General features: G+C 40.9%; 2 protein-coding genes across 20 annotated transcripts in view; both read right to left on the minus strand.

Moving 5' to 3' along the window:
• Positions 1-17,244, minus strand: part of LOC123499385 (dynamin-binding protein-like) — a 31,433-nt gene extending 14,189 nt beyond the window's left edge. Inside the window, 10 exon segments of the mRNA XM_045247306.1 lie at positions 18-188; positions 750-920; positions 2,213-2,358; positions 3,169-3,294; positions 3,903-6,379; positions 7,130-7,269; positions 8,623-8,741; positions 9,774-9,951; positions 12,050-12,203; positions 17,077-17,244. Of these exon segments, the coding sequence (XP_045103241.1) occupies positions 18-188; positions 750-920; positions 2,213-2,358; positions 3,169-3,294; positions 3,903-6,379; positions 7,130-7,269; positions 8,623-8,741; positions 9,774-9,951; positions 12,050-12,203; positions 17,077-17,171 (3,777 nt within the window). The 5' untranslated portion in view covers positions 17,172-17,244.
• Positions 17,245-17,964: 720 nt separating this feature from the next.
• The window catches only part of LOC123499386 (serine/threonine-protein kinase tricornered-like), a 193,822-nt gene continuing 184,388 nt past the window's right edge, over positions 17,965-27,398 (minus strand). For 11 of the 19 annotated variants that reach the window (XM_045247326.1, XM_045247308.1, XM_045247307.1 and 8 more), the window contains 6 exons: positions 26,544-26,661; positions 26,140-26,279; positions 24,743-24,943; positions 24,310-24,509; positions 23,983-24,094; positions 17,965-21,662 (listed from right to left, as the gene is read on the minus strand). In XM_045247326.1, coding sequence (XP_045103261.1) covers positions 21,532-21,662; positions 23,983-24,094; positions 24,310-24,509; positions 24,743-24,943; positions 26,140-26,279; positions 26,544-26,661 — 902 coding nt within the window. In that variant the 3' untranslated portion in view covers positions 17,965-21,531. The remainder of the gene's footprint in view (positions 21,663-23,982; positions 24,095-24,309; positions 24,510-24,742; positions 24,944-26,139; positions 26,280-26,543; positions 26,662-27,398) is intronic. The other 8 variants (XM_045247309.1, XM_045247321.1, XM_045247312.1 and 5 more) reach the window with 6 other exon arrangements.

Raw genomic sequence — 27,398 nt, forward strand, 5'->3', positions numbered from 1 at the left:
CCTCGGCATTTTCTCACCTTCCTCATGAGTGGCTCCACGGTAATGTCATGGTTGGCACAGTTCACCTTGTAGGTCTGGCACATCTCCTCAGCACATGCCAAGAACACCCTCCCAACACACACCTCCTCATCCTCCCCATAGGCAGCCTGGTCCAGAAGGGAGGAGAACTTCTTGGCAACATCTATGACCTGGAAGAGATTCATGCTTATTGAAAGAGAGAGAGAGAGAGAGAGAGAGAGAGAGAGAGAGAGAGAGAGAGAGAGAGAGAGAGAGAGAGAGAGAGAGAGAGAGAGAGAGAGAGAGAGAGAGAGAGAGAGAGAGAGAGAGAGAGAGAGAGAGAGAGAGAGAGAGAGAGAGAGAGAGAGAGAGAGAGAGAGAGAGAGAGAGAGAGAGAGAGAGAGAGAGAGAGAGAGAGAGAGAGAGAGAGAGAGAGAGAGAGAGAGAGAGAGAGAGAGAGAGAGAGAGAGAGAGATGATATGACATGATACAACACTTTCAATCATATTCCAAAACATTTCTACTCACACCCCCACTTTCAAGAGGCTATAACTAAGTAACACAGGTTTTTAAGGGTGTTTTTACGGTTCTAGCAACAGAATAACAAGACTTCTACATTATCAATTGGAGAAACACTCTGAAGAACCTGGCAAATTACCTCTGTGGCCTTTGAAAACAGACATGGTGAGAGAGTGGAGCCTTTCTGAATGAGTCTCTGTACCCAACACATGAGATTCAAACCAAGACCTTACCTCAGGAATGTTACCCAGGAGGGAGGGCAAGTGGACTCCCTGAGTGCCACCTGGTCTGGAGGGCGCCAGCTGCACCACCTGCAGCAGCGACTCAAGGTCATGGATGTATTCGTGTTCTGTAGTGACGATCTCCTGGATGATGACCCGACGCATACTGGCTTTGGTTTCCTGCTGGTGAAGGGAAAAGCAGGAGGTGAAATAGGGAAACAAGGATGATTGGTTAAAGAAAAAAGATATAGCCTGGATTTAAATGATAAGGGAAATGAGGATGACTGGTTAGGAAATGAAGAAAAAAAAAAAGTTAGTCAGGATTTAAATGACAAAGGAAATGAGAATGAGTGGCTAAAAAAAAATAGTAGGGATTTAAATGATAAGGGGCACAGGATAAAAGATAAAAAAAATAAAAAGGTAGTACGGATTTCAATGACAAGGAAAATGATGGAATGATTAGAAAAAAAAAGTACTAAGGATTTAAATGAAAAGAAGAGGGTAAATAGTTAAAGAAAAGAAAAAAATAGTAAGGATTTAAATAACAAGGGACAGAGGATGAATAATAAAAATAAAATAGAAGGGATTTAAATGACAAAGGAAATGAGAATGAATGGCTTAAAAAAAGTTGTAGGGATTTAAATGATAAGGGACACAAGATAAAAGGTAAAAAAAAAGGTAGTATGGATTTAAACAACAAGGGAAATGATGAATGATTAGAAAAAAGTACTAAGAATTTAAATGAAAAGGAGCAGAGGGTGAATGTTATAAAAAAAAAAAAAAAATAGTAAGGATTTAAATGACAAGGGACAAATGACAAATGGTTAAAAAAAAAGACAATAAATTTTTAAATGACAAAAATTATGAATAAAAAAAAAAGCAGCAAGGATTTAAATGGCAAGCGACAGAGGATGAAAGATTAGAAAAAAAAAAGGCAATAGGGATTCAAATGACAAAAGTGCAAAGGGAGATAGAGAAAACTGAACACTGTGAATGAAAAGATGGTTCAGTGTAGGAATGATCTGAGTGATGCATGATGGGTAGCGAGGAAGCAGCAGAGGAAGAGAAACATGAGTAGATGAGTAAACAAGCATAGAAGTGAAATAAGAAGAGATACACAAGGAAATGAGGAGAAGCAAAGTAAGGATAGAAAGATGAGACTAAAAACTGGAGGAGTAAAAAACATAAGTGATGCAAGAAGGGAAAAAGAAACACAAAAAAAAGACACTGAAAACTAGACACAAGGTTTCAAAGGCCAATATACACTAAGGAAAACATTACTGTACTTTTTTTGACTCACTGTATCCCCCTGACTCTATTTCCCACCAACGACAGAAGAGAAAGGAAAGGAAACAACCAACAAAACTCACTCCATCACCCTGACTCTATTTCCCACCAACAACAGAAGAGAAAGGAGAAAACCACCAACAAAAGACAGGAAAACACAAATAACCTATGACAGAATTAAGACTTACCTTCTGAGCTGCACCTGTCGTCTCCTCTGCATCATCGTCCCCATCTTCACCCACTGCTTCCTCCTTCTCCTCTTCCTCCACATCCTCATCCTCATCGCCCTCTCCACTTACCATCTCCACTGCCTGAGGTTTCGCTTCCTGTGGTTCTGTGGAAGGCATGCAAGCAGTGACACATTATTCTACCCGGCTTGGTGGTTCAGTGTTTAAAAAAGGTGAACCCGTAAGCCATGAGGTGTTGAGAACTCTTTAAGTGATGCAAGTTGTGATTAGATTAGATATGGACAGTGTGTGTGTGTGTATGTGTGTGTGTGTGTGTGTGTGTGTGTGTGTGTGTGTGTGTGATTGAAACCATGTGGAGAGAGAGAGAGAGAGAGAGAGAGAGAGAGAGAGAGAGAGAGAGAGAGAGAGAGAGAGAGAGAGAGAGAGAGAGAGAGAGAGAGAGAGAGAGAGAGAGAGAAGAATGTAAAAAAGGTGGATGGAAAGAACAAAAACAATTAGGAAGATCATACTGGAAGGTGTGTGTGTGTGTGTGTGTGTGTGTGTGTGTGTGTGTGTGTGTGTGTGTGTGTGTGTGTGTGTGTGTGTGTGTGTGTGTGTGTGTGTGTGTGTGTGTGTGTGTGTGTGTGTGTGTGTGTGTGTGTAATTCACCACGGTCGTCTTCTGGTCACCCAGCCAGTCTTTACCATTACGGAGCGAGCTCAGAGCTCATAGACCGATCTTCAGGTAGGACTGAGACCACAACACACTCCACACACCGGGAAAGCGAGGCCACAACCCCTCGAGTTACATCCCGTACCTATTTACTGCTAGGTGAACAGGGGCCACACAGTAAAAGGCTTGCCCATTTGCCTCGCCGCGCCGGGACTCGAACCCGGCCCTCTCGATTGTGAGTCGAGCGTGCTAACCATTACACTACGCAGTATGTGTGTGTGTGTGTGTGTGTGTGGATCTCTTACCTTGAGGAATAGCAGAGTAGTATTGTTCCTCCACCTCCTCCACCTCCTCCTCAGTGTCAGGCAGCTTGGGAGGGGGAGGGGGGGCAGGCCTCTGAGGGACAAAGCCGGATGAGGTATGGCTGGTTTCTGTGGGAGGAGAAAACGTGACTCTTAACCCCTTCGATACTGAGACTCATTTTTTCCTTGACTTTTGAGGTGCGATTAGACGATTTTATTTGCATTAGGAACTGTCTATGGAGATTAATAGTTAGAATCTTTACTATTTCAATCCCCTACATATGTTTCTGAAGCTGTATAAATAGTATAAATAGTAACCAGAATGAATACAGAAACATGGCATGGTACTGAAGGGGTTACATTTTTTCAGAAGTCTTCTCTATTACCTATCATTTTTCATTCTGTGTTAATTTCCTCACAAAAACACTAAACTCATCGTTAATATTATTTGTTGTTATTTATTTTGTCATTTTGTTCTTCATAACACAAAATTTTTTTCATCAAGTCTTGTCATAAATAATACTGTTTTTCTTAATTATTTTCTTCTCTAAAACACTAAAATATTCCTTCATTTTGTCATTAGTAATATTTGTTCTTTCTCTACCAATACGTCCATCTCTGTGTCTGTCTATCTGTCTATCTCTCTCTCTCTCTCTCTCTCTCTCTCTCTCTCTCTCTCTCTCTCTCTCTCTCTCTCTCTCTCTCTCTCTCTCTCTCTCCCTCTCCCTCTCTCTCACCTGATGAGTAAGTAGCTTCACTGGCCACAGAGAGCTGACACACATCATCAGGGAAGGTGGCACTGCTGCTGGCACTGTTGGCACTCTCATTTAGGCATTGTTTCTCCGACTCTCCTACCTCCACCTCTTCCGGACTCTTCTTTGGCGTCTTCTTCACCTGGGAGTAGACTGGCTGTGGCTGTGACTGGGTGGAGGGCTGATGCTGGCTTAGTGGCTTAGGTCTTGGTTGATTAGGTAGTGGTGGCTGGGTTTGGCTTAAGAGCTGTGGGTGCATCTGTGGCTTTGGCTGGGTGGGGGGTTTGGGTTGGCTGGCTGGCTGTGAGGGCTTGGCAGTGGGTGGTACAAATGGCTTGCTGGTGGGAAGTACTTTGGTTCGAGGGGCAATGAGAGGTGGAGGTGCTGGGCGGGTGGAGGTGAAGGGGCCTGTTCGTGTGGTGGCTATACCAGTCGTGGTGGCTATGCTGGTGGTGGGTGTGGCTGGTGTAGTGGTGTTTGGTGTGTTTGGTGTGGTGGGTGTTGCTGGTGCAGTACTGGAAGGTGTGTTTGGTGTGTTTGGTGTGGTGGGTGTGACTGGAGCAGTGGTGGAGAGTGTGGCTGGTGTTGGTGTAGTGGCTGGTGTGGTGGGTGTGGTTGGAGCAGTGGTGGAGGCTGTGACTGGTGTGGTGGAGGGTGTGGCTGGTGTGGTGGGTGTGGAGGGTGTGGAGGGTGTCCTGGAAACACTGTAAGCTGCCTTCAGAGGTGGAACAATCTTGCTTTGCCTGGGAAGCACCACTGGCTTGGGCTTTCCTGGGTTCTGAGTTTCTGGTTGTCTGTGTTCACCCGGGGACACCTCCCTCTCGGTGAAAACACTACCGCTGCCACTGCTGCTGCCGCCCTTCTCTTGCCACCCCACAGCAACCTTGGTGGTGGCATGGAAGGAGGCCATGTTCCTCGCCATCACCTGCTCCACGTCCTGCTTCTTGATGCCAAAGTCGTCCTTTGTGTAGGAGCGGCGCTTGACAGCGGTGGTGTGTGGTGAGGCACTCCTGGATCGCTGCTGCACCACATCCTCTGCTGCCGACCCTAACTGCTGCTGCTGCTCCTCCACCATGTCTGAGATGGAGTCTGGGACTTTGTTCTGTGGCTCCCTCACTTCCAGGGGCTCTGTCTCCTTAAGAATGACTAAGTAGTTCTTGGGACACATGCCCTTGGAGCCAGTAGTGTTTTCCACCACCACCCAGTTGTTGTCCACCTCCTTGATCACTGTGAGAAAATCGCCTTTCTTCATGGACACGTCCCCTGCCTGCTCCGCCTGGAAGTCGTACTGGGCCACGGCCTGCACCACTTGCAAGGCGGATGGAGGGACCTCTGGCCTGGTAAGGAAGTGCTGCTCCTCACTATGAGGACAATCCACTATGATATCCACGTAGGATGTGGGGAATATCCCCTCGGCATCCCCAGAGCGGCCCAGAGTCCAGTGTGAGTCCACGTGCTGCACCAGGTGAACTATCTCACCCTTCTTGAATGTGAGTTCATTGGGGTACTGAGCCTTGAAGGAGAACACCGCCCTGCCATACGGCTCAATGCCCGTGTTGTCCTCAGTGTAGGATGGCCCTCTGTAGGCCCAGGTGTGATCAGCACCCGAGGCAGACTTTGCCCTTTGGTCTGTGCCTGACTCCCCATGCAGGCTGCTGGAGAGGTAGTTCTCCACTTTCTGGGACAGACTGTTCATCTTGGTGAGGCCATTGTGCTGCTCCATTAAGGCACTGTGCTCAGGCCCTCCACTCCATGCTCCACCATCCTCTCTCAGGTGCTGTGGCTCCGCTGGAATGTTCTGGTACCTGTACTGGTCTGGCTGTTGCCCCTCTCCTGGACGAGGAGGGAAAGGTACAGGGGGCTCGGCCTCTACGTGAGGGACAGAGGCAGGAATATTCTCATACCTTGAACCTGTAGTGGCAAGGGACGATGAGGCACCACTGGCTGCACTTAAAGCTGAGGGAGGATCACCAGCATAGGCTGAGGGAGTGCTGCTGTCCCCCTTGGAGGAATACAGGCCGGGCATGTTCTGCTTGAAGTAGTCATCATCAAAGAGATCCCCATCGTCCTCATCGACAGTCTTCCAGGCTGTTGATGTCTTGGAGAGGAGTGTTGCAGGGTTGGTGGTCTCTGCAGTAGGCTGTGGGGTAAAGGCTGGGGTGAGCTTGGCACCTGGTGTGGCACCTGGACTCGTGGAGGGATGGATGGAGGCGGCAGAGTACCCCAGAGAAGCCGGCACCATGTCTGCCGGATGCGGCTGTGCTGGGATGGCAGCAGGGTGGGGGGCTGCAGACATGGAGTCACTCAGAGTGTCTTCAGTCTGAGGAAACGACGAGGAAGTATCACTAACCATGAAATTGTTCTCTTCTGGTGTGGCAGAAGGCGGTGAAGGCACTGAAGACTCATCCACTATCTCCACAAAACTCTTGGGGAAGATTCCTGTGGCACCATTGCTTTCCCCTCTGCAAAGGAGAGTGAGATCAGCACCAGCTCAGCTATATCAGTTGAAAGCAATTGCTCATACCTTAATACGTCCACCCATTATGTTAATCACTTACACTTACTACATTACTTGGATGGTACAGTTCCATTTTGATCATTCCCTGTTGCTACAGCAGATGAAAGGCATCCACAACACTTCCCCGAACTTCCCCATGTACTTCCAGTGGCCATTACCAACCTTAACCACTCATCCCTACAACCTCTCTGCTTCAGGCCAGCGTGACAAGTATTCCCATTCACTCATCTCCATCTATTTCTCACTACCCTCACAAGCTTCCCTAACTCTCTAAACATATTAATCTTCACTTACTTATCTATTCCTTGCCACCCTTACAAGTCTATCCTATTTCCAGCCACCAAAGCAAAATGCACTTCATTATTCAACAAACCACAATAGAAGTTATTCTGTTGCTCTCTAAGATTATGTCACAGTCTACTACATCCACCATTCCTCGCTCATGCCCCACCATTGTTTCTTCTTCATGTGTCTCCTCCCATTACCTGTGATGAGGGGACAGTTGTTTGTGTTCCCCTTTAATTCTATGTTAGCTTAACCAGTATAACAGCTGACAAAGGGAACTCTAACTACTCAAATGATGACAAACCACATGGTATAAATAAACTTGCAGACAAGAACTGTTCAAGTGATGACAAGGGAAAGAAGATGCTCATCAGGATAAGAAAATCAAGGTGAGCAACATCAAACACACCTGTACCAATCCTTGTCAACAATGTGGGTGATGGTGACCAGGTCGCCCGCATACAGGTCAAGTTCCTCAGGCAGTTGGGCCATAATGCTTGACTTGACCCGACCCACCATCCTCACTGCTTTCTCTGATGTGTCCTCCACCTGTCAGGAGGAAAGGATTTAAAATTTTGGGTCATAAACAAGATAAGGAGAGAGAGAGAGAGAGAGAGAGAGAGAGAGAGAGAGAGAGAGAGAGAGAGAGAGAGAGAGAGAGAGAGAGAGAGAGAGAGAGAGAGAGAGAGAGAGAGAGAGAGAGAGAGAGAGAGAGAGAGAGGCACAAGCAAAGACTCAGATGCTGTAAAAGAATGAAAACTAAGGAGAATTGCAACTGAAAAATAATAAAAAGGAACAAATAATGAGGAGAGATGGAGATTTGCATGAAAGATAAGAAAATAGAAAGATAAACAGAAACAGATAGCAAAGAAAGGAAAAAGAGATGTGAAAAGAACAAATAACCAAAATTGAGAACTAAATGGAAAAAGATAAAAAGGAATAAAGTAATGAAAACTGAAAAAGTAATGAAAACTGAGGATAAACAAAAAGCAAGTGAAAAATATACAAGCAAAATGAGACGAGAGAGAGAGAGAGAGAGAGAGAGAGAGAGAGAGAGAGAGAGAGAGAGAGAGAGAGAGAGAGAGAGAGAGAGAGAGAGAGAGAGAAAATACACACAATGATAGTGTTGGCAGTTGAAGTTGCAACCTTTTGTTAAAGTGGGTTTTGAACACAAACTCTCATCACTCTATATTCAACATGCTCTTGCCTATCTCAAAATTGTGAATGCCTGCATCCCAGGGATAAATGTGCAATCACATGGTAGCAACACTACTTCAGTAACTCAAGGTCATGTCTAGTTGCTTGGTGTCCAATTTCCCGCTAATTTCCTGCCCTCACATTCATCGCAGTGTGTAGACAAAAGCTGTCCCAGTTTTCCTCTGAAGGACAAACATGGCCAGAACCACCATGAGCAAGACAGAGAGGACCCGTATCATCACATTAAAGCAAGCAGGAGTGAAAATCAACGAGAGTTTTGCTCATATTATTCGGCACATAGCAACCGTTCTCCGCGTTTGGCCACCTACATACGAATGAGTCTCCTGGGTTAACATGAAGTTTCCCAGCCCAAATCATGCATTCAAGCTCTCACTAATGTCCATGGTAAACATATCGAGTACTGGATGTTAATAAAGGAATAAGTGTAGTAAATTTTCTATTCATTATCCATCATATTTTCCATGCGTGTTGAGAATATTTGGGTTGGTGTCAGTGTGGGTCGCAACTTCAACCGCTGACACTGTAACATACACACACACTCACACTACCACTAACATTGACACTGTAACACACACACACACTCACACTAACTCCGACACTGTAACACACACACACTACACCACAAGCACATATAAACTTCTCCAGCACACTCAACAACAGAAAGGAGCAGCATAGTGACCTCACCTCCAGGATGTCCTTGTTGATGCGCCACACAAAGTTGATGGGGAACATGCCCTGCTTGCCCCATGCCTCCCCACACCACCATGACTCATCAATGGGGTTCAGGCCCACCACAAAGTCCCCTGTGGAATGCAGAGGCAACAGTCAGGCTGGGATGACATTTGAAGACCTATGAGGATTATTTATTTATTTATTTTTTTTTTTTTTCATGTAAGACAGGATATCACACCAAGGGCAACAAAAACAATGAAAAAATAGAGATGCCAGTCCTCCAACAGGTCCCAGAGTTATCCAAAATATGAAATAAATGCCTTGAAACCTTCCTCTTAAGTGAGTTCAGAAGCAGGCAGGGAGTTCCAGAGTTTACCAGAGAAAGGTATGAGTGATTGAGAGTACTGGTTAACTCTTGCATTAGAGAGATGGACAGAGTAAGGGTGAGAGGAAGAAGGAAGTCTTATGCGGCGAAGCCATGGGATGAATTGAATGTTAGGGTGTAAGAAAAAAGTAATGCCTACATATAGATATAAAGGGAAGGATGAGATTTTTGTTTGAAATATTAACAGGAAACTCAAAGTGCATAGTTTTCAAGAGTGTGAGAAATATAAGATGAATAAGATGTGGGTTTATAAAGAAAATAGCAATGTCAACATATAGTAAAGAGAGAAAGACAATACTATTCCTTGAAGTATTAGCAGAAACCAAAAGAATGAAGCCAGTGTATAGTTTTAAGGAGTAAAAGGACTATGGGACGTATCAATTGTGGATGTGTAAGAAACATGGCAAAATCCACACATACAAGAAGAAAAATTATGACAATATTAAAAAATACTCCCATGAAAAGAAAATATAATTGAGAAAGATGGGCAATGAAGTCGGTATGTGATTTTAAGGAAAACAAGGAACGGTGAGAGATGAAAAAATGAAACAGAACAATTAAAACAAAACATGAACCAAAACAAAGGATGAAAAATGTACCAAAACAGAAAGAATGAAAAATGAACCAAAACAAAACAAAAAGAACAAAACATGAACCAAAACAAAACAAAGAAAAATAAACAATTAGAACAAAACACGAACCACAACAGGAACAACAAAACACGAATCGCAACACAAAGACTAACCCAGCAAGGTAATGATGGAGTGGAGACACTCACCTCGACGCAGGCCCAGATCACCAGGCTGGGATGGGAGGAACTCAGCAGAGGCCACGAAGAGAGGAAGGTGTGAGGGGTGGGGGGGCAGCTCAACCTCCACTAATACACTGGAAGGCACGAGACCCACTGAGCCACCCCCCTCCCCCCTTAACCAGTGCTTGTCCACCACCTCATGGATCTGTGGAGGAAGCGACGGTCACACAGACAAACATTAATATTTCTCATCTCTTGTCGCTATTATATTACTTTGGTTTGATTTTATATATATATATATATATATATATATATATATATATATATATATATATATATATATATATATATATATATATATATAAGAGGGGTAATCTGGCCAAGGGCAACAAAGATGATTGAATAAAAAGGTCTACTTACATGCCAGTCCACAAGCAGGTTCGAGAGAATTAGCCAAAAGAATGAGGTAAATGTCTTGATACCTCCTACCTCTTAAATTAATTCAGATCATAGGAAGATAGAAATATTACAGAAGCAGGCAGGGAGTTCCAGAGTTTGCCAATGTTGAATCCTAAACATTTTTTGTATTCAAGGACTTAAGGTGGTAATTCGATGACTCGATATCAATATCGGTTTTTTGGCTCTCCCATTGCTATTTTTTCACCGAATTCAATAATATTTATACACAAGGTGTACGTTTATGGTGTACGTCTTCAGTGTTAATTTGGTACACAAATGTGGCGTAGTTTTTTTGCAATAAATATTTTTTCGGCGATAAGAAAATAATTCAAAATACCATTATAAAATCAAAACTAATAACAGTGTGGCAATTTCCTCTTAACCACATATAATATACATAACAACAAATAAATGTTAGCATCGGCATACACATAACCTATGTTATAACAATTTCATTACACGCCAAATTGTTACCTTTTTTTCATCAAAAATTTGAGTTTATAAGCCTGTTGTAAATTTATTTGAGTGAGTTCATGCATTATCATGCTAGCATTTGTTAAGATGAGGTTGTTGATCATTTTGCTGCAAAAATTTTTGAAATTGACCAATTACTGAAAAAGTTATTCAACAGTATATGCTGAAAAACTGAAAGTCGAGAAAACGCATTTTCTGTGAACATCTTCAAAACCCCCACATAACTCGCTTCCTCACTCGGGGCAACGGTTTCCTAGCAGGTGGGCTTTAAGATAGGAGGTACCCTAAAAGTATCCCCTTTAGCCCATAAATTCCCGTGAAAAGCCCACATGGTATAAAAAAAAAAAAAAAATAACTCACTCCAATATGTACCAAACTCAGATATGTACTTACATAATCCCTTGACAACTGCTTGGAGGCTGGTAGTGGCTGTTTAGATAGTTTCAGGCCATGTTACATCATGGCCTTACACGTGGCATTGTCACAATTTGGGAACCCAACACGTGTAAAATACGATCAACAGGTAGGCTGCACGCACGCACTCCCTAAGGCTGTATCGATTGGTACTGAGGGAGTAGCGTCTTCCTCACCCTCACTGCCTGATACTAAACTATCGTACATCACGCAAAAATAAATAAAACAGCTCAAAAAAAATAATAAATACAAGCAAAACAAAGACTAGAAGAAAAAGGGGCGTATGCACGCTTGGGTATTGAAAGGGCCGGCCCTTTAAACCCGCCATTACCAGGTAAGCAGTGCGTTATGTGCCTGGCAACTTCGGCCATGGCTTCCCTCTCCAGAGACGAACCCAAGTACCAAGTTTCCAATTTTTCAATTTTTTTGACCAAATTAACAAATTTCCACCTTAAATATGATCTTTCTACTTTCTCATCTAATGAAATTACATCTTTATCTAATCCATTCTGACTAACAATAGATACATATTTATTTCTACTTATCCAAGAGCTTATTTTCATCCTTTCCTGAATATTGTGAGGGGATCATGTTAAATTTCAGGGGACACTTAATAATGGTAAATAATAATAACAATAAATACTTCTCAAATCCCTAAAATTTACTTCTAATCTCTCATCAATCAGAATCATATCTTTATCTATTTTATTTTGACTAACTTCCATCTTCCTATGACCACAACTCACTTAAGAGGCAGGAGGTTTCAAAACTTTTATTTGATTTTTTTTTTTGGCTAACTCTCTTAGACCTGCTTGGGGATTGGCATATGTGGAGCTTTTTGTTTAAGAGTTTTTGTTGTCCTTGGCCAAATTTTCCTTCTTACATAGAAAAGAAAGAAAAAAATATATAAAATTTCCTACCTTATTCCAATTACTGACACAGAAAACTTTACTAACCTGCACAATGTCATTCTTATACAGCGTCAACTCCTCAGAGGAAATCCCCGAGAAGTCTGAGATGCAGCGACACACATCCCCTGCCTTCATCTTCTCTGGGCGCTGCTCTGGGGCAAGTCCGCTCCGACCATGCTGCTCACCGCCTACCTCCTCCCTGCACCACACAGACACATAAGGCAGAGTCACAGCTTTAAGAAGACCCAGACAAGTAATAGCATGGAAAATAAAGATACTCACTGCCATAAAAAGACCAAAACACTGAAAAAAAGTAATAAAAAAGAAAATAAGAAAGAAGTAGAAAGGCAAAGGGAAATAAAGATTCACAGCTATAAGAAGACCCAGCCAAGTAACAGAGAAGGAAATAAAGGGATACACAGCAATAACAAGACCAAGAGTCTAAGACACTCAATAAGAAGTAATAGAAGGAAAAATAAGAAAGTAGTAGAAAGGGAAATAAAGTTTCAAAGCTCTGAGAAGACACACACACTCAACAGGATGTAATAAAGAGTGATAAAAAGATACCCAGTACTATATTAGGATCAAGACACTAAATAAATCACTCACACTTGTAAATAAATGTTACTGATGACTTCCTCCTGAACTGAAAACACAGCATACTAATGTCCACTTAAAAAAAAAAATAAATAAATAAATATATACAGTGGTACCTCAACATAAGAATTTAATTCGTTCTGTGACAATGGTTGTATATAAAAAAAATTGTATATCAAATCAATTTTTCCCATAGAAATTAATGGAATTAGAATTGATTAGTTCTTGTGATATTAATTTATCCCCCCAGAATATTAACATGCTTTAAATACCAACCAAATATAGATTTAATATATGATAAATACATTGTTTATTGTATGCATGATACAAATGTACTATATTGCCCAAAATAACAACTTAACCCACAAAACTCGGGATACGTCAATAGACATTCATCAAGCAAGACTCGGGAGAAGTTGATAGATGTTTAGGCTTTTTACGGCTATATTTTGGCTATTTTATTCCCGTTTTCTTTGCTTGTGAGCTGGCAACAATCATCAGGAGTAAACATATGCTCTGTGTCACTAATGATGGATGGTGGGAGCGACAGTGATTTCACGGTGTCTGATTCCGCCACCTCTCCCGCATGCCTTACTTCTATACCTTGGGGTCTCTCGCCATGTTGCAGTGAAACAACTCTTGAATGAGAGTGGTGTCAGAACAGGTGACAGGAGAGAGAGAGAGAGAGAGAGAGAGAGAGAGAGAGAGAGAGAGAGAGAGAGAGAGAGAGAGAGAGAGAGAGAGAGAGAGAGAGAGAGAGAGAGAGAGTTTTTTCCTTGTTTTAATGAAAATATTCTCTATTCAGTATCATGTACTATGTAGTACATAAACTGAATATACTAAACTTTCAGTTACAAGTCATAATATACAAAAATTCACTAAAACTGCACTGTTAGGTTTTACCTGAAATTGAGATTATAAACATCAATTCAAGTTTCGTCCAGTCTGGTGACACTGCAATGGAATATTTTACCTAACTTAAAACTGCACTGTTACGTCTTACCTTAAACTAAAATAAAAGAGTGTCCCAAAGTGCTTAGCCTGGGAGCCATTGGGTGATGATTCCGTTACTCCAGCATCTGAATCACTCGTAATATTCTTTATAAAATTATGGGTTAAAGATGGCAGAGTAGTAATTGAAAAGCAACATATGGCACTGTATTCAAATAAATGTCTTTGATTACTAATACAAATATACTGCTGTCTTATACCCAGAACTGTTATTTATAGTCTACCAGTCAAAAGATTTAAAGTCCTATAGATAACAAGTAAAATATTATAAAACTGGTAAACCTTAACTCATGTACATACAGCAAACTGCAGTGTGCCTGTTTATTATATACAAATACACACCACCCATCTAACCACCCACCCAATCAGACACACACACACACACACACACACACACACACACACACACACACACACACACACACACTCTCTCTCTCTCTCTCTCAGCTGAGGTAAAGGAGGTAGCAGGCCACGAGTCTACTACTGACATGTCTCATGCACATGAGTTAGCAGTGATGACTCATTAGCAAAAAATATATTCTATTAGTATGGAGAGAAAAAAAAAAAAATGCTGTCTTATATTAAATAATTTGGCATTATCATCAATTAATTTTTATTGCAATAAAACATCCAAATTCTGGTTAACAAAACAACTTGCAGAGTGAGATACACAATGTAATAAATTCTTTTAAAGTATCGGTAGTATCGGCAGAAAATAACCCGATAATGATACTGATACGTCGGTACATCTCTTGTGTGTGTGTGTGTGTGTATATATATATATATATATATATATATATATATATATATATATATATATATATATATATATATATATATATATATATATATATATAGAGAGATATAGAGAGAGAGAGAGAGAGAGAGAGAGAGAGAGAGAGAGAGAGAGAGAGAGAGAGAGAGAGAGAGAGAGAGAGAGAGAGAGAGAGAGAGAGAGAGAGAGAGAGAGAGAGAGAGAGAATATGTCAATCTAAACACCCTCTACCCACACACACAATTTGTTTGCAGATGATGTGAAGCTATTGGGAATAATAAAGAGTAACGAAGACTAATGGAATTGTAGAAAGATACTGACAAGATCTAGGAATAGAGCCAAAAATGGAAATTAGAATTCAATGCCAAAAAATGTCATGTGATATGTATGGGTAAAAGTAATAGAAGACCTCATCAGCAGAGTGTGTCTTTTTGCCCCTTACCCGAGTCAGGGGAACAGGAGGCCCGTCAGGTAAGAGAACCTATAGGAGACGAGATTATAATGAAGAAAAGGAAGAGAAAGATCTGGGAATGGTTATACAAGACACCCTGGCCCTAGAAAGACACATCAATGGATTAACATTAATAAATATCAGGGTGGCCTTGAACTACATGAATGAGAGCATTATGAAAAAAAAAATCATAACCACAATGATAAAACCCAGACTTGAATATACAGCAGTGGTGTGGTCACCATACATGCCAAAGGACATCAGAAAACTAGAAAGAATCTACAGTACCTCAACAAAGATGGTGCCAGAAATAAAGGATCTTCCCTATGAAGAAAGACAGGAGGAAATAGGACTACCAACTTTGAAGGATAGACGGGAGAGAGGAGACCTAATAACAATACGAAAAAGACAGACAGACAAGACCCAGCATCACTGACTGATAATGGAGATTGACAGACAATGTTTGAGAAACATTAAGTTTATTTTTCACACAGGACGGTGGACATCAGGAACGGTCTGAATGAAGAGATTGTAAAAGCAAAAAATGTGCATAAATTCAAGGAAAAGTTGGATAAAAGTAAATATGGAGACAAGTCACTATGAAGCCAGCTCGAACCCTGTAACATACAACTATAGTCCTGCTCGTCTAAGAATGTGGATTGGGTGCGGCCCCCATGGGAAATAGCGGGAGGACAGCGCTGCCATACCTTTAATCCCTCGTTGGCTACCCCCCCTATCTCCCTCTTCCTCCCTCTCTCTTACCCCTCCCTCTTCCTCCCCCTCTCTTTCTTCCTGGTCAAGGACACTGCAGCTGACCTCCCATCACCTGTATGGATGGCGGGCGTGATTGGTGTTGCTGCCGTGAAGATTTGAATGTAGTTTTTTTTCTTACTTATGTCAGCTTATTTTAAAGTACTTTCCTTCACGATATAATCTAATTATAACTATGGAACTATTTACCCATCCCAAACCGCAAGGAAACCTCTTTATAAGTATATTATTTTTTTTAGCAACACTGTAAAATATGTATGCCACGTTTCTTGCCAGGCTTATGAATATATTATCAATAATAAGTTTACTGCTCTCTCATACGTTGTAATACTAAGGTTAAATGCGTATGTATATTTGCTGACCATATTTGCCAAAGTTTTACTAATATTAGAACTCTGCTGCATCACTGGCTATGAGACATGCTTCACCACTGTACAGCGGGAATTCCCCAACAAGCCGCACCCAATCCACATTGTTGGAGGAGCAGGACTATAGGTAAACACACACACGCAGGCGGCAATACCAAACAAGACAAAATAAAGACACAAGTACACCAAACAAATACAAACAGACGAGAAACAAACCAAACCCCAAACAAAACAAAAACAAAAAACAAACCAGAAACACACAACAAAACACCACCCAGACACACACTGGTCACCTTTATCAAGCTGTACTCAGGTGTGTGGCGGGGAGGGAGAGAGGAGAGTGTCTGTTTGTATTACCTGACGAGGACCAGAGTGCCAAGGGAGGGAGTGCCACTTGTTTAGTGTGTTGCCTCTGTTAACGGGGGTGTGTTGCTGTCTGACTGTCTGTGGCTCTCTGTCTGTCTGTCTTTCCAACGGTACTCGGTGTTTGGAATCTTGTGTGTGTGTGTGTGTGTGTGTGTGTTATACTTTATTGCTTTATTTTTGTTTTTTTCTTTGTTTCTACTTTGATTTATTAGTGTGTATATTTGTTTCTTTATCTTTGTTGTATTTTTCCCCCTTTTTTACGTTATTTTCCTATCATCTTTAACTTTTCATTGATCGACTTCTTTATGTGGTTATCTTTTTTTTTTTTTTTATAAGTTTGTCTTCCGGGACCGTCTTTTCTTCCACTCTGGTTTTGTCTTATATCGATCTTAGATAGACAAATGTAGAGATTGACAGACATACCATTAAAGAAGAAAGTTATTTGAGAGAGAGAGAGAGAGAGAGAGAGCATTTTCTAAGACCGTATGGATAAGCAGCTTAATTAGGTAGGTATCATTTCTTCCTTTTTATTTTCACATCCTCGTCAAACTATCGCTTAGAATCATGCAAACACCTTGAGTGCATGACGTCCACTGCAGCTTGTTTAAATTGACGGAATGATAAGATAAGGTAGAACACAGATGGACCACAGAAGACGGTTGTGGATGGATTGCATGAGAGAGAGAGAGAGAGAGAGAGAGAGAGAGAGAGATTCTATATAGTCAACACATACCTAAGCCAGTGCCGAGCTTCAGATAATATAAGGGAAGCCACACGCGCGCGTCTCTTTTCTCCTGAAGGCGCGGCGACCTTGGCTGGGCTCTCCATCTTGTCCTCGCCCTCTGAATCAGTTAAATGTAGTGTGTTGCACTCCTCAAATGTTTGCTGCTATCTTTGCATGACGCTTGTCCTTTCAGTTCACATATGCTCTTTTCGTTAAACGTTTGACCAGAAGTGTGGTATTTACGCCTGCAATATCCTTCCTGTGTTTGTCAGAGGGATGGTGAGGAGGGAGACGCACCATGCCAACTTGCCAAGGAAGATACTATAGAATCCTTGCATCATGCAAACAAATCGTATATAGTAGGTACTCAGTCTCCTCACAATAATTATTCTATTTTCTTGATCAGTTGCATTTTTTTTTTTCAAATGAAAGAACAATTGATGAAAAAAAAGTCGTTTGATTAACCACGCAGTGACAGTGAACCATCAAGGAGTAAAAATAATTAGCATATACGTAGCAGGAAAGAATTAATTGATACATTGGGTGCTGTTATCACATTTCAAGGCAACTTGCAATACTCTTCCATGTCATCTCCACATAGACAAATGCTGTAACTCCTTTTGAGAAATTCGTGTCGCAATGCATGTTTAGCTTGCATGAGCGCCCGGCGCCGGCGGCGGATCCGTTGTCAATGTACGTGTCCTTGACATTATGACTTGTACATTATATACGTACACGGAGATAAATAGAATTACTACAAATAAATTTATCAAATCAAGGCAAATTGAGTATAAAGAAATACATGTCAGATGGTAGAACTTGGGTGAAAGCAATCTCCATTCCAAAGCTCCGCGAAGAGGTGCCAGATATAGGAAATTGCTGGAATGAATGCCTGAATACTATTTTAATCTTTATTGGTGACTAGTTACAGGAGCTACGACTGTCTATGTATGTACACGAGATCTCCTAAAACCCCCAGTTTAGCCTCACTTTGATAGTTAAGCACTAATGAAAATAAGGCTCTGATGGTGATTATGGGCAAGTTGATGTTGGATTAAGGTAATTATGGCGTCAACTGCTACAACCCCTGGATGCTTCCCCTGGGAGGTGATGGATAGTTTTGTACAGTCTGCAATGAGGATTGTGAATTGCAAACAAAAGGGGTCCTTAGGCAAGCATTCTGTCCTACAAGTACTATGCATGTCACAAAAATACTGGTATTGCCAAATAAATGTTGCACACTTTGGCTATTCTTCATATTTCCTTCTAGGAAAATAGTTCTAAGGCCAAGTACTTTGATCATAAAACTTTGGAAACTAAACTCTGATACACAATTTATAGCACTGTGATACCTGATAGCCAGCTACTGCTGAGGAAATAAAGTATTTTCAGCACACTGATACTGGGTTGACCTAGGCTAAATTTTAACTCTTTCATGCCACATCATGTCCCACGGACGGTACTTGTTTCACTCTGAGGAGATTTACTTAGGAAAAAAAAAAAATACTGTACAATGCCAGATACATGTCATTACTTACACCATGAGGAATGTATATACCATTTAGGGCCACTAAGAACTGATAGTAAAACTTTAAAGTTCTAACTAGATGCTGAGGAAACACTACATCTTGGGCCTGTGCTGCACACAACACAGCAAACTGGGATGGAGGCTTCAAAGTCAAACAGAATTAGGATAAAAAACATCCTTTAGTTGTGTATTCCAAATTATTCTACTCTTTCCACATCCCTAAGTCTGAGCCTTTTCATACACAATGTCTGAAAAATCTCTTTTTCTTTTATACTTTATATACTGCTTGCACATTCAGTCATGTGTGGGCACACACACACACACACACACACACACACACACACACACACACACACACACACACACACACACACACACACACACACACATGTGCAACAATTACTTACTATCTAATTACATACCACACATCTCCATGTAAACTTACCACACAGCATAATCACATTTTCAACTCAAAATTACATTTTTTTTTGTTTCTAGCAATTAGTATTACCTAAAGTTATTAATATAACACAATCAATGCTACATGATTTATCTAATTACATGAAATGGGTCTTAAACTGTGATAATAATGTAATCAATTCATGTCTACATAGGAGACACCTTCACTGCTCAGTACAAGGTGTGAATGCTGCAAGTTTTAGTCTTAGAAGAATTGAATAAACCACAGATATTTTTTAACAGTTACATCCACTGATAAATGAAGAATATTCTCAATAATGCTGATTCAGTACACTGCCTAGATAGATTCCACTGCTAATGCATAAATAGATTCAACACAATCTAGAGATGTTGGAAAGATATGTACATCAAAAATGAGTAAAATTACTAAAATGTGCTCATGTTACTTCAAGTCAAAGGAGATCTGCTGCCTTCAAGGAAGCAGTATCTGGGGAGCTGTGGTGCTGCTCACACTTGGGTCCTGACAGCCACAATGCTACACATGCAAGCTCAAAACACTACACCAAGTCTATACCTGGAGATGAATTTTAGGGAAAACTAATTAAGTTTTTTCTCATCAGCTTTTGTACATCTAAAAATAATTTAAAATGCTCATAGTCTACTTTCACTTTTGTTTACTAAAATACATAAAATAATGGTAAAATCAACCAGCAGCAGGAACAGTAGTAATTTTGAGTTCAAACAAAAACATCCATCGCGTCAGAGGTGATACCTGTGATGTGCTTCCCACATGCAGAATGACTCGCACCTTGATGCGACACATCCACGTAACACTCTCTTCACTTTCAGCTGTCCTCACCAAATAAAATGCAGACAAACAGTTTCTTTTCCTTATACATTCAGAGTTGTTGTTACATCATGAACAAGAATGCCTAATTGTGAAAGCAGCAGAACTTACCCAACATCCTACTGGAACACAAGCAATGTGAAAATACAGTGCACACATTTGTACATTATTTACTTACACATCTATCTGATGGGCGTCAGGCAAGCCCGTGATTCAAAATGTTGCTGCTGGAATGTATCAGGCATTCTCAATTTTATAAAAGAAACAGGCAAATTAGTAGACTTGGAAATTTCATGGAATTATGGATGTATTAAGAGGAAACAAGCTTTCTGGCCATGGGTGCAATGCTCTTGGTGCCTGAAGCATAATATTGATCAATCTGCATGGATGTATGCATACACATGTACACATGCACACCACACCATACAACAGGCTACTGCTTAGGGAATCTTCACTAATATGCTTTTTTGGGGGTTGAAAATTATTCACACTGAAATTTCAGTGCATTTTCAACTGGAACAACAACAAAAAAGTACATTCACAACCTTCACTTCTGAGGGATATTATAATAAACTTAATTTACCAAGGATTATGAAAATGATAAAACAATTATTATTCCACATGTATCACACATGTACCTCTGCTCTCATTCTAATCTTGATGTGATGCAACATGAAGCAAATAAATACTAGAGATGAGATGAAATGTAAAGATACAAATGAGAGGGGTTAACAAACACTACCATATACATGTTTTACAATGTACAAAACTATCTTTATATGACATGATTCTTTTAATGTTCCATTACTTCCATATTTCTGCATATTACTGGGCACCCTATCCTACAGCAACTAAAATTATGATCTCTTTTGCAGAAAGGCACACAAAAAAGGGCAAAAACTGCAAGTAAAGTACCTTAAAACATCAAAGGAAAACATAATTCAAGACAGGAAAAAAATCCTGACTCATGATATTCATTCACTTTTTGCAGGGATTCTATCACAGTCTGTCATCAGCTGTAAGGCTTAGCTAAAATCACAATAAAACTATAATGCAAATTATGCAAACAAGGATATTACTGAAACATTGTTTCTAATCACATTTGGAGAAAAAAATAAATAAATAAAAAAAAAAATTAAGCCTTTTGCTGGGCTTATCCCTTTGTGGTACAGAAGAAAAATGATTTCACAATGATGAGGTAAGAAACCTTTCCCTCCGCGGAGGGTGACGAGCCTCCCGGCACTTGCCTCAACAGGTGCGTGAGGGGCGGGAACTCCTACGGGCCACCGCTGCTGGCCCACCCAGTGTGTGTGGTGTTGCCGTGATCAAGACAATAGGAATACCTATGTACTAATGCCAAAATTGCTCAATATATTAACAAAAATAATATAACAGTCTTAACACCTGAGGGACTACTTGTTCTTCTCTCTGGTACCTGGATGACTGCACTCCTCCAGGCCATCCCCTCGCAGGGCGCCCCGCATGGTGCCTGAGCTCCCTGCAACGTGCCTTCTTCTCTCCTGGAGACTTGATCGCTCGTCAATTCGTGTTTATCACAAGCTCAGGTTAGTTTTCTCACAAACCTTGCACATGACCCACCATTGCCTCCAGTTCTTCATCCTGGTAGTCATTCTTTGTTCTGCCCCCTGCCAGGGCTTGCTGGGCTTGTCTATGGACGTATGACACCTCTCTGGGTGAGGCCTTCAAACCGCTTGTATGTGTAGTTGATGAACACCCAGTCCTTGTAGCCCGCCTCGCCCTCCCTCACGGGTGGGGAAACAGCTGCAACGGAAGACGCTGCTTCAGTTTCAAGCAGAAAATAAAAATGCATTAGATGGGAAGTAAATGAATTATACGTATAAAGATACTCTAGATCACATTTACATGTGATGACTCAATTAACGGGACATGAAATACCAGAGAATACTTTAAGAGCCATTGTCTTAAAACACAATGTACTAACTTTCCTTGACAAGTGAATTTAAATGATAAAAGCAAGGCAAAAAACAGCATGCAGCATCTCTCTTCAGCCACTGAAAATGCCACCAGCCTTTGCAGTGCTGCTTCTCATGTAACATAAGAAAGAAGGTTAAGCAATTTCCATGTAATTTACTGCCAGGGGAGTTGGGTCTGTGTGCTGGATGGAACTCATTACAGAGTTTGCAATGCCCAGCCTTGAGGAGGCACATGTGATGAAGCTTTGACTTCTTACTCAAGACTGCAATGTGCTGGCTATTCCTTCACAGGTGCAGCTCTCTGAACACTCCTCAAAGCAAGTGTTCATCTAGAGCTGAATGAATGGAATATACTATGATTTTAAAAGCATACAAATTTGGTCAACGCACTGTTTTGAGATTCAAAGATATCTTTAAGTACAAGACAGATACCTAAGTCCAAAGTGGAAACCAATGACGAATGAGTATTTGACAACCACCAAAACTATCAAGCTTGTAAAGGGGTTCATGCCTTTCCTCATTAGTTTATTCTCAACAAAATAATTCTCCATTAATACATTGATAGAGATTATTGTGATCATTGACTGGCTTCAATAGACAAACCACTGAGCCAGCATTAACTGTCTCCAGGTCACTAAGATAGAGAGGTATGACTTAACAACTTTGACAAAGGGTAGATTAAATTTCTATTCACTAATTAACTAATAGAATAATTATCTGTAATGTTGAAAAAATCTAAAAACATGGAAGCACATGCCCCTCTCCAGGAAACAAGGCAACAGTGAGTCACGGCAGAATGTGACTCATATCAAATTCCTTCAAACAGAATCAAGGAATGAATCAGACTAAGACAATCTGTAAATGAGATGACGGTATCTTTATTTTCTATCTGCAAGCCAAAAATAAGCGAGACAAGGCTGCATATGTCAGTAAGGACAAAGCCATGGAGAACTGGATAATTTTCATGATGCTTAAAGAGCGGTCAGTTTTGTCATGCACCTGATCCAGCAACAGTTGTCTGAACAGGGCTGCAATATTCAATGTTTCTACAAGACCATGGCTCTCAAAACCTAGAGTAATGAATAGGAGTGGTTTCTAGTCAGGGTAATGGTCAGATGCAAGACTAATACATACAAGCAAGACGCAAAAGGCACGATCCCTCAGAAGCACAGGTGAACAATGCAATCTAGAGAGCGCTCGGTGTGTCTGAGAGGAATGACTGTTCGCATGCTTAAAAATATTACTAAATACGAGACCAGTTTGCAAAGAGGTGACTTTTTCAAGGCCGCACGGAGAGGGGAGCCAACACAACCACCGCGATTTGAAACTCTGGTGCATTCCCTTTCAGGCCGCGCTTCTGTTTGAATGCCGTGTGACAAAAGTCTTTATGCGTACGTGTGCTTCTCACAGTGGGAGACGTTAAAACACAAGACCTGTTTGTCTGTGAGCCTATACAACTCATAGCTGACTCCATCACACTGCTATCATCACCATCATCATCATCATTGTCCACTTCCACACCCGCCTGCTGCTTCCCAAACATGTGGGGTGGCATTCCTTTAGGTCACATAAAACTTACAGACTCAACCCAAACTTAGTCCATGTCACACTTTGGGAGACCTTCAACAGACACATGGTCAAGACTCAATAGCTTGTATGGCAGCTCAGTGAGATCAATGGTAATGTTATTACATCAGAAGCATAGCTCAGGCTTGGCACCTCAAGGTCTGACTCATGATAGAAAAAGAGGAATTTGTTCTCTGATATTCACACAGTTGATTGATGTCATAACAAGTGTCAGTTTATATATAGGAGTATCAATATTCAATACACATCAAGGCATGCAGATTATAACCATCTATAATAAAAGCTACATCTATATATAACCATGAAAAAATACTACAGAACTAATGTATGTAAAAATGTACAGTGAGACCAAAGGACCAGAGTAAATCTACATTATATCTACAGTTTAGGGAAGCTGTCAGTGGGAATTTACCCAGCAAATTTATGAACTAGCACCAATTTACCCACAAATTTACATACTAGCACCAAGTACCACAGGTCATTATCATTAGGGGCCCATGAAAAGTGGCAGGAAAGAGCAAGTTTCCCAAGGCTGTCTTCCTTGTGGCCCCAAACCCAAGCAACTAAAGAGAACTTACGTAGTTTTATGTCAACTTCCGGAAACTCATCGAAGTTGCTCGTGTCATCGATGGACTTCACTTCAACGTTGATTGCCGAAGGTCGTTCTCTTGTGTGCTCCCAATCAACCTGCTGCAAGCCAGGAGAGGAAGGTATTAGCAAAGACCATGAATGATAAGCTTCTTCACTCATGTTCTACCACTCACATGCTAATTAGCAGTGACACATGGCATTTGTTACAATTACTCGTAAAGGACAGAACTAGACATTATGATACGAGAAATAAAGACTGAGATGCTTCATGTCAAGAGAAGAGCTACAGGGAAGTTGAGGTTGTTTGTTTGTACCTGGAAGAACTTCATACACTTGAGGTCTTCTATGCCTTGATGGGAGCCGGCCCTGCGGTCTGCCTCACAGCACAGCCTCAAGATGGTGTCCTTGGCCTGCTCTGAGATGGGAACTTCAGGAGGAAACACTAAGGTTTCCCGCCAGTTCATTACCTTGCGGTAAGTTTCCTGAGCGTTTTCACTACAGAATGGGGGATAGCCTGTGGAGCAATGGTGTGACATCAGATCCATGCAAGAAAATGTGGAGAGGTTTCATCAAGAAATATTCAAATTATAATGCCTTCAATCTCAAAAATTCAGATAAGCAGAAGAGTGATTTTACAAAAGATGCTTGACCTAAACCATTTCAATGCCTCAGCATGGATGACTCGGCTCTGAAGTAAGTCAGTGGTGTGGAGTGGACATTCCCTCAGTTAGTCAGTAATGGTCTTACCTATCAACATTTCATACATGATGACACCCAGACTCCACCAGTCACAGCTTTGTCCATAGCCAGTCTGCATGAACACCTCTGGGGCGATGTAGTCTGGCGTCCCCACAGTGGAGTAAGCAAGAGCCCGCCGGTTTTTCTTCCAACTTTCTGCCCGACGCTTAGAATCCATAGGGTTGGATGCTGGAACATTGGAGTAGGTCGCTACGGTGGAGGAAAGGAAGAGGAGGAACAGGAGGAACAGGATTGGAAGCAAAAGTAAAAGATGTGATGCAAAGTTAACATTTACGGCAAGCAGAGGAGAGCAGAGAACAGACAGCACAGCAGAGAGCAGAGAGGCAAGATTATGCATTTAATATTTAGGAAGAGTTAGTAAACATGAGGAGTTGCAATATAAGTGATAAACAAGTTAAAGCAAAAACGTTACATATGCAGAAAGCACAAACAAATGATGAACAGATCACATCATCAAATAAGCAATGAGAAAAAAAATTACCCAAACAAGGAGGATTAAGGAAAGACATTAGTTTATTTAACAAAACATTAAGAAGTAAAAGAAAGATAAAGAACAGAAGGGGGAAGGGAATGGAGGAAACAAAAATCAAATTAATGGAGTGCCAAACTTATATGACTAATAAACTTAAGCAGCATATCTCAAAATAAAGCAAAATAATATGAAGATAATCAAATGTCAAGTCTACTTCATAAGATACTTGAAGCAATCACATTTCTGAGAGTTGACACCTTGCCATCCCATGCAAGCTATCCAATCACACCCCTGCAGTGAGTTGACACCTTCCTATCCCATGCAAGCCATCCAATCACACCCCTGCACTGAGTTAAAGCTACCGAGACAAAAAACGCACCGACTCTATAAGTTGTTTCCTTGATCAAGATTGCAAAGCGTCAATTTCCAGTGAGTATTTTCCTCCACCCTCTGTTAACTTGTTCCCACAAACAAACAAGGAATAATATTGCTTACTAGAGATTCTTCCTTTTGTAATATAACATCATCTTTATGCAGTGTCAAAATATTTGTAGTAGATTTACTGTATATAGATAGATTTATTACAGAATCTTCCCTTGTATCTTCATTAATATCATCTTTATGTGGTGTAAAAGAGCTTAAACTGAATGAAGATTTATGCAAATTTACTAAGGAACTCTCTCTGTATACTCTCATTATCAACTTTCTGCAATGCAAAATTCGTGATATAAATATAGAAGCAGATTAACTAGTCTTCCCTCTATACTCTTATCAACTAAAGAATCTTCTCTCTATAATCAATCATCTTTATACAGACTGAAAAATCTAAACAAAGACCATTTAATCAAGAGAACTCATCCCAAGCTACAATCCCCAAGCAACACATCACACTGGCCAGTCATCTCAGACTTACTAAAATCGGACGGTTTAGCTTGACTGAGGTCTTTGTAAAACTCTGTGCGATGAGACTTCTTCATTCCTGTACACAAGCCAAAGTCAGACAGCTTTATGTGTCCTCTGGCATCTAAAAGAAGGTTGTCGGGCTTGATATCTCTGTGGAGGGAACAAAAGACATCATTCAAAGTAACTTCCACTATATAAGTTACTATTTATAAACAGGGACATTTCTGTTTACTTTCTAACACAGTGGTGTCAAAGAAACCTCACAAAACAAATTCACAGCAGAGGGAAAATCACAAACAATTGAAATATCTGAGTTAATCTTCTGCTAAGGCAAAAATATGATAATCTGATGAAATGCACTCATCATGAAATAGAAGTCTTACCAAAGCAGGGGAAAGCCATGAGTCACTATACCTGTGAATGAAGCCAAGTTTGTGAATGGAGTCAATGGCAAGAGCCGTCTCCGCAATATAGAACTGAGTGCATTCTTCTGACAATGTATCCTTCTTCATTAATAAAGTCATCATGTCACCTGGAGAGGAACAAATAACACATGAGATACTGGTGTACAACCTAACACAAAGACCATCAACTGTGGTCACTATGAACAAAATTCATGCTCTTTATTGTACCACTGACAAAGTTTATGATCAGCAAAATTCTTCCACTCATTTCTAGGCCAAGAGTGAGATGCTTCCTCTTGTGGCTTGTTTCTGGAAGCTTTCATTGATTTAACATAACAAGCAAGGGATCACTTCATCATTGTCCCTTATGGGGTAGGATGGCTTACTAGTCTTTCACATTTTCTTTTTATAGTTGTAAACCATCTCTTCAGAAAAGCAATGAACATCAGATAAAAGACTAGTCCCTAAAATAACACACACACGCACACGCACACACACACACACCGTTGATCAATAAACTGATCAATGGAATGGACCAAGTGGATAATGAGAAACTGATCCCGAGAGAAGAATATGACATTCGAAGCACAAGATCGCATAGTAAAAAGCTGAGATGTCTGAGAGATGTTAAAAAATATAGTTTCCCACAAAGATGTGTTGAGACGTGGAACAGTTTGAGTGAGGAAGTTGTGTCAGCAACGAGTGTGCATAGTTTTAAAGAAAAATTGGATAAGTGTAGATATGGAGATGGGGCCACACGAGCATAAAGCCCAGGCCCTGTAAAACTACAACTAGGTAAATACAAATAGGTAAATACACCAAGAGTAATGTTTATTTCTGATCTTCCTGTAAAGTAATTTAATTC

The sequence above is a fragment of the Portunus trituberculatus genome, chromosome 49 (assembly GCF_017591435.1).
Source record: "Portunus trituberculatus isolate SZX2019 chromosome 49, ASM1759143v1, whole genome shotgun sequence".
In the NCBI taxonomy this organism is placed as follows: Eukaryota; Metazoa; Arthropoda; class Malacostraca; order Decapoda; family Portunidae; genus Portunus; species Portunus trituberculatus.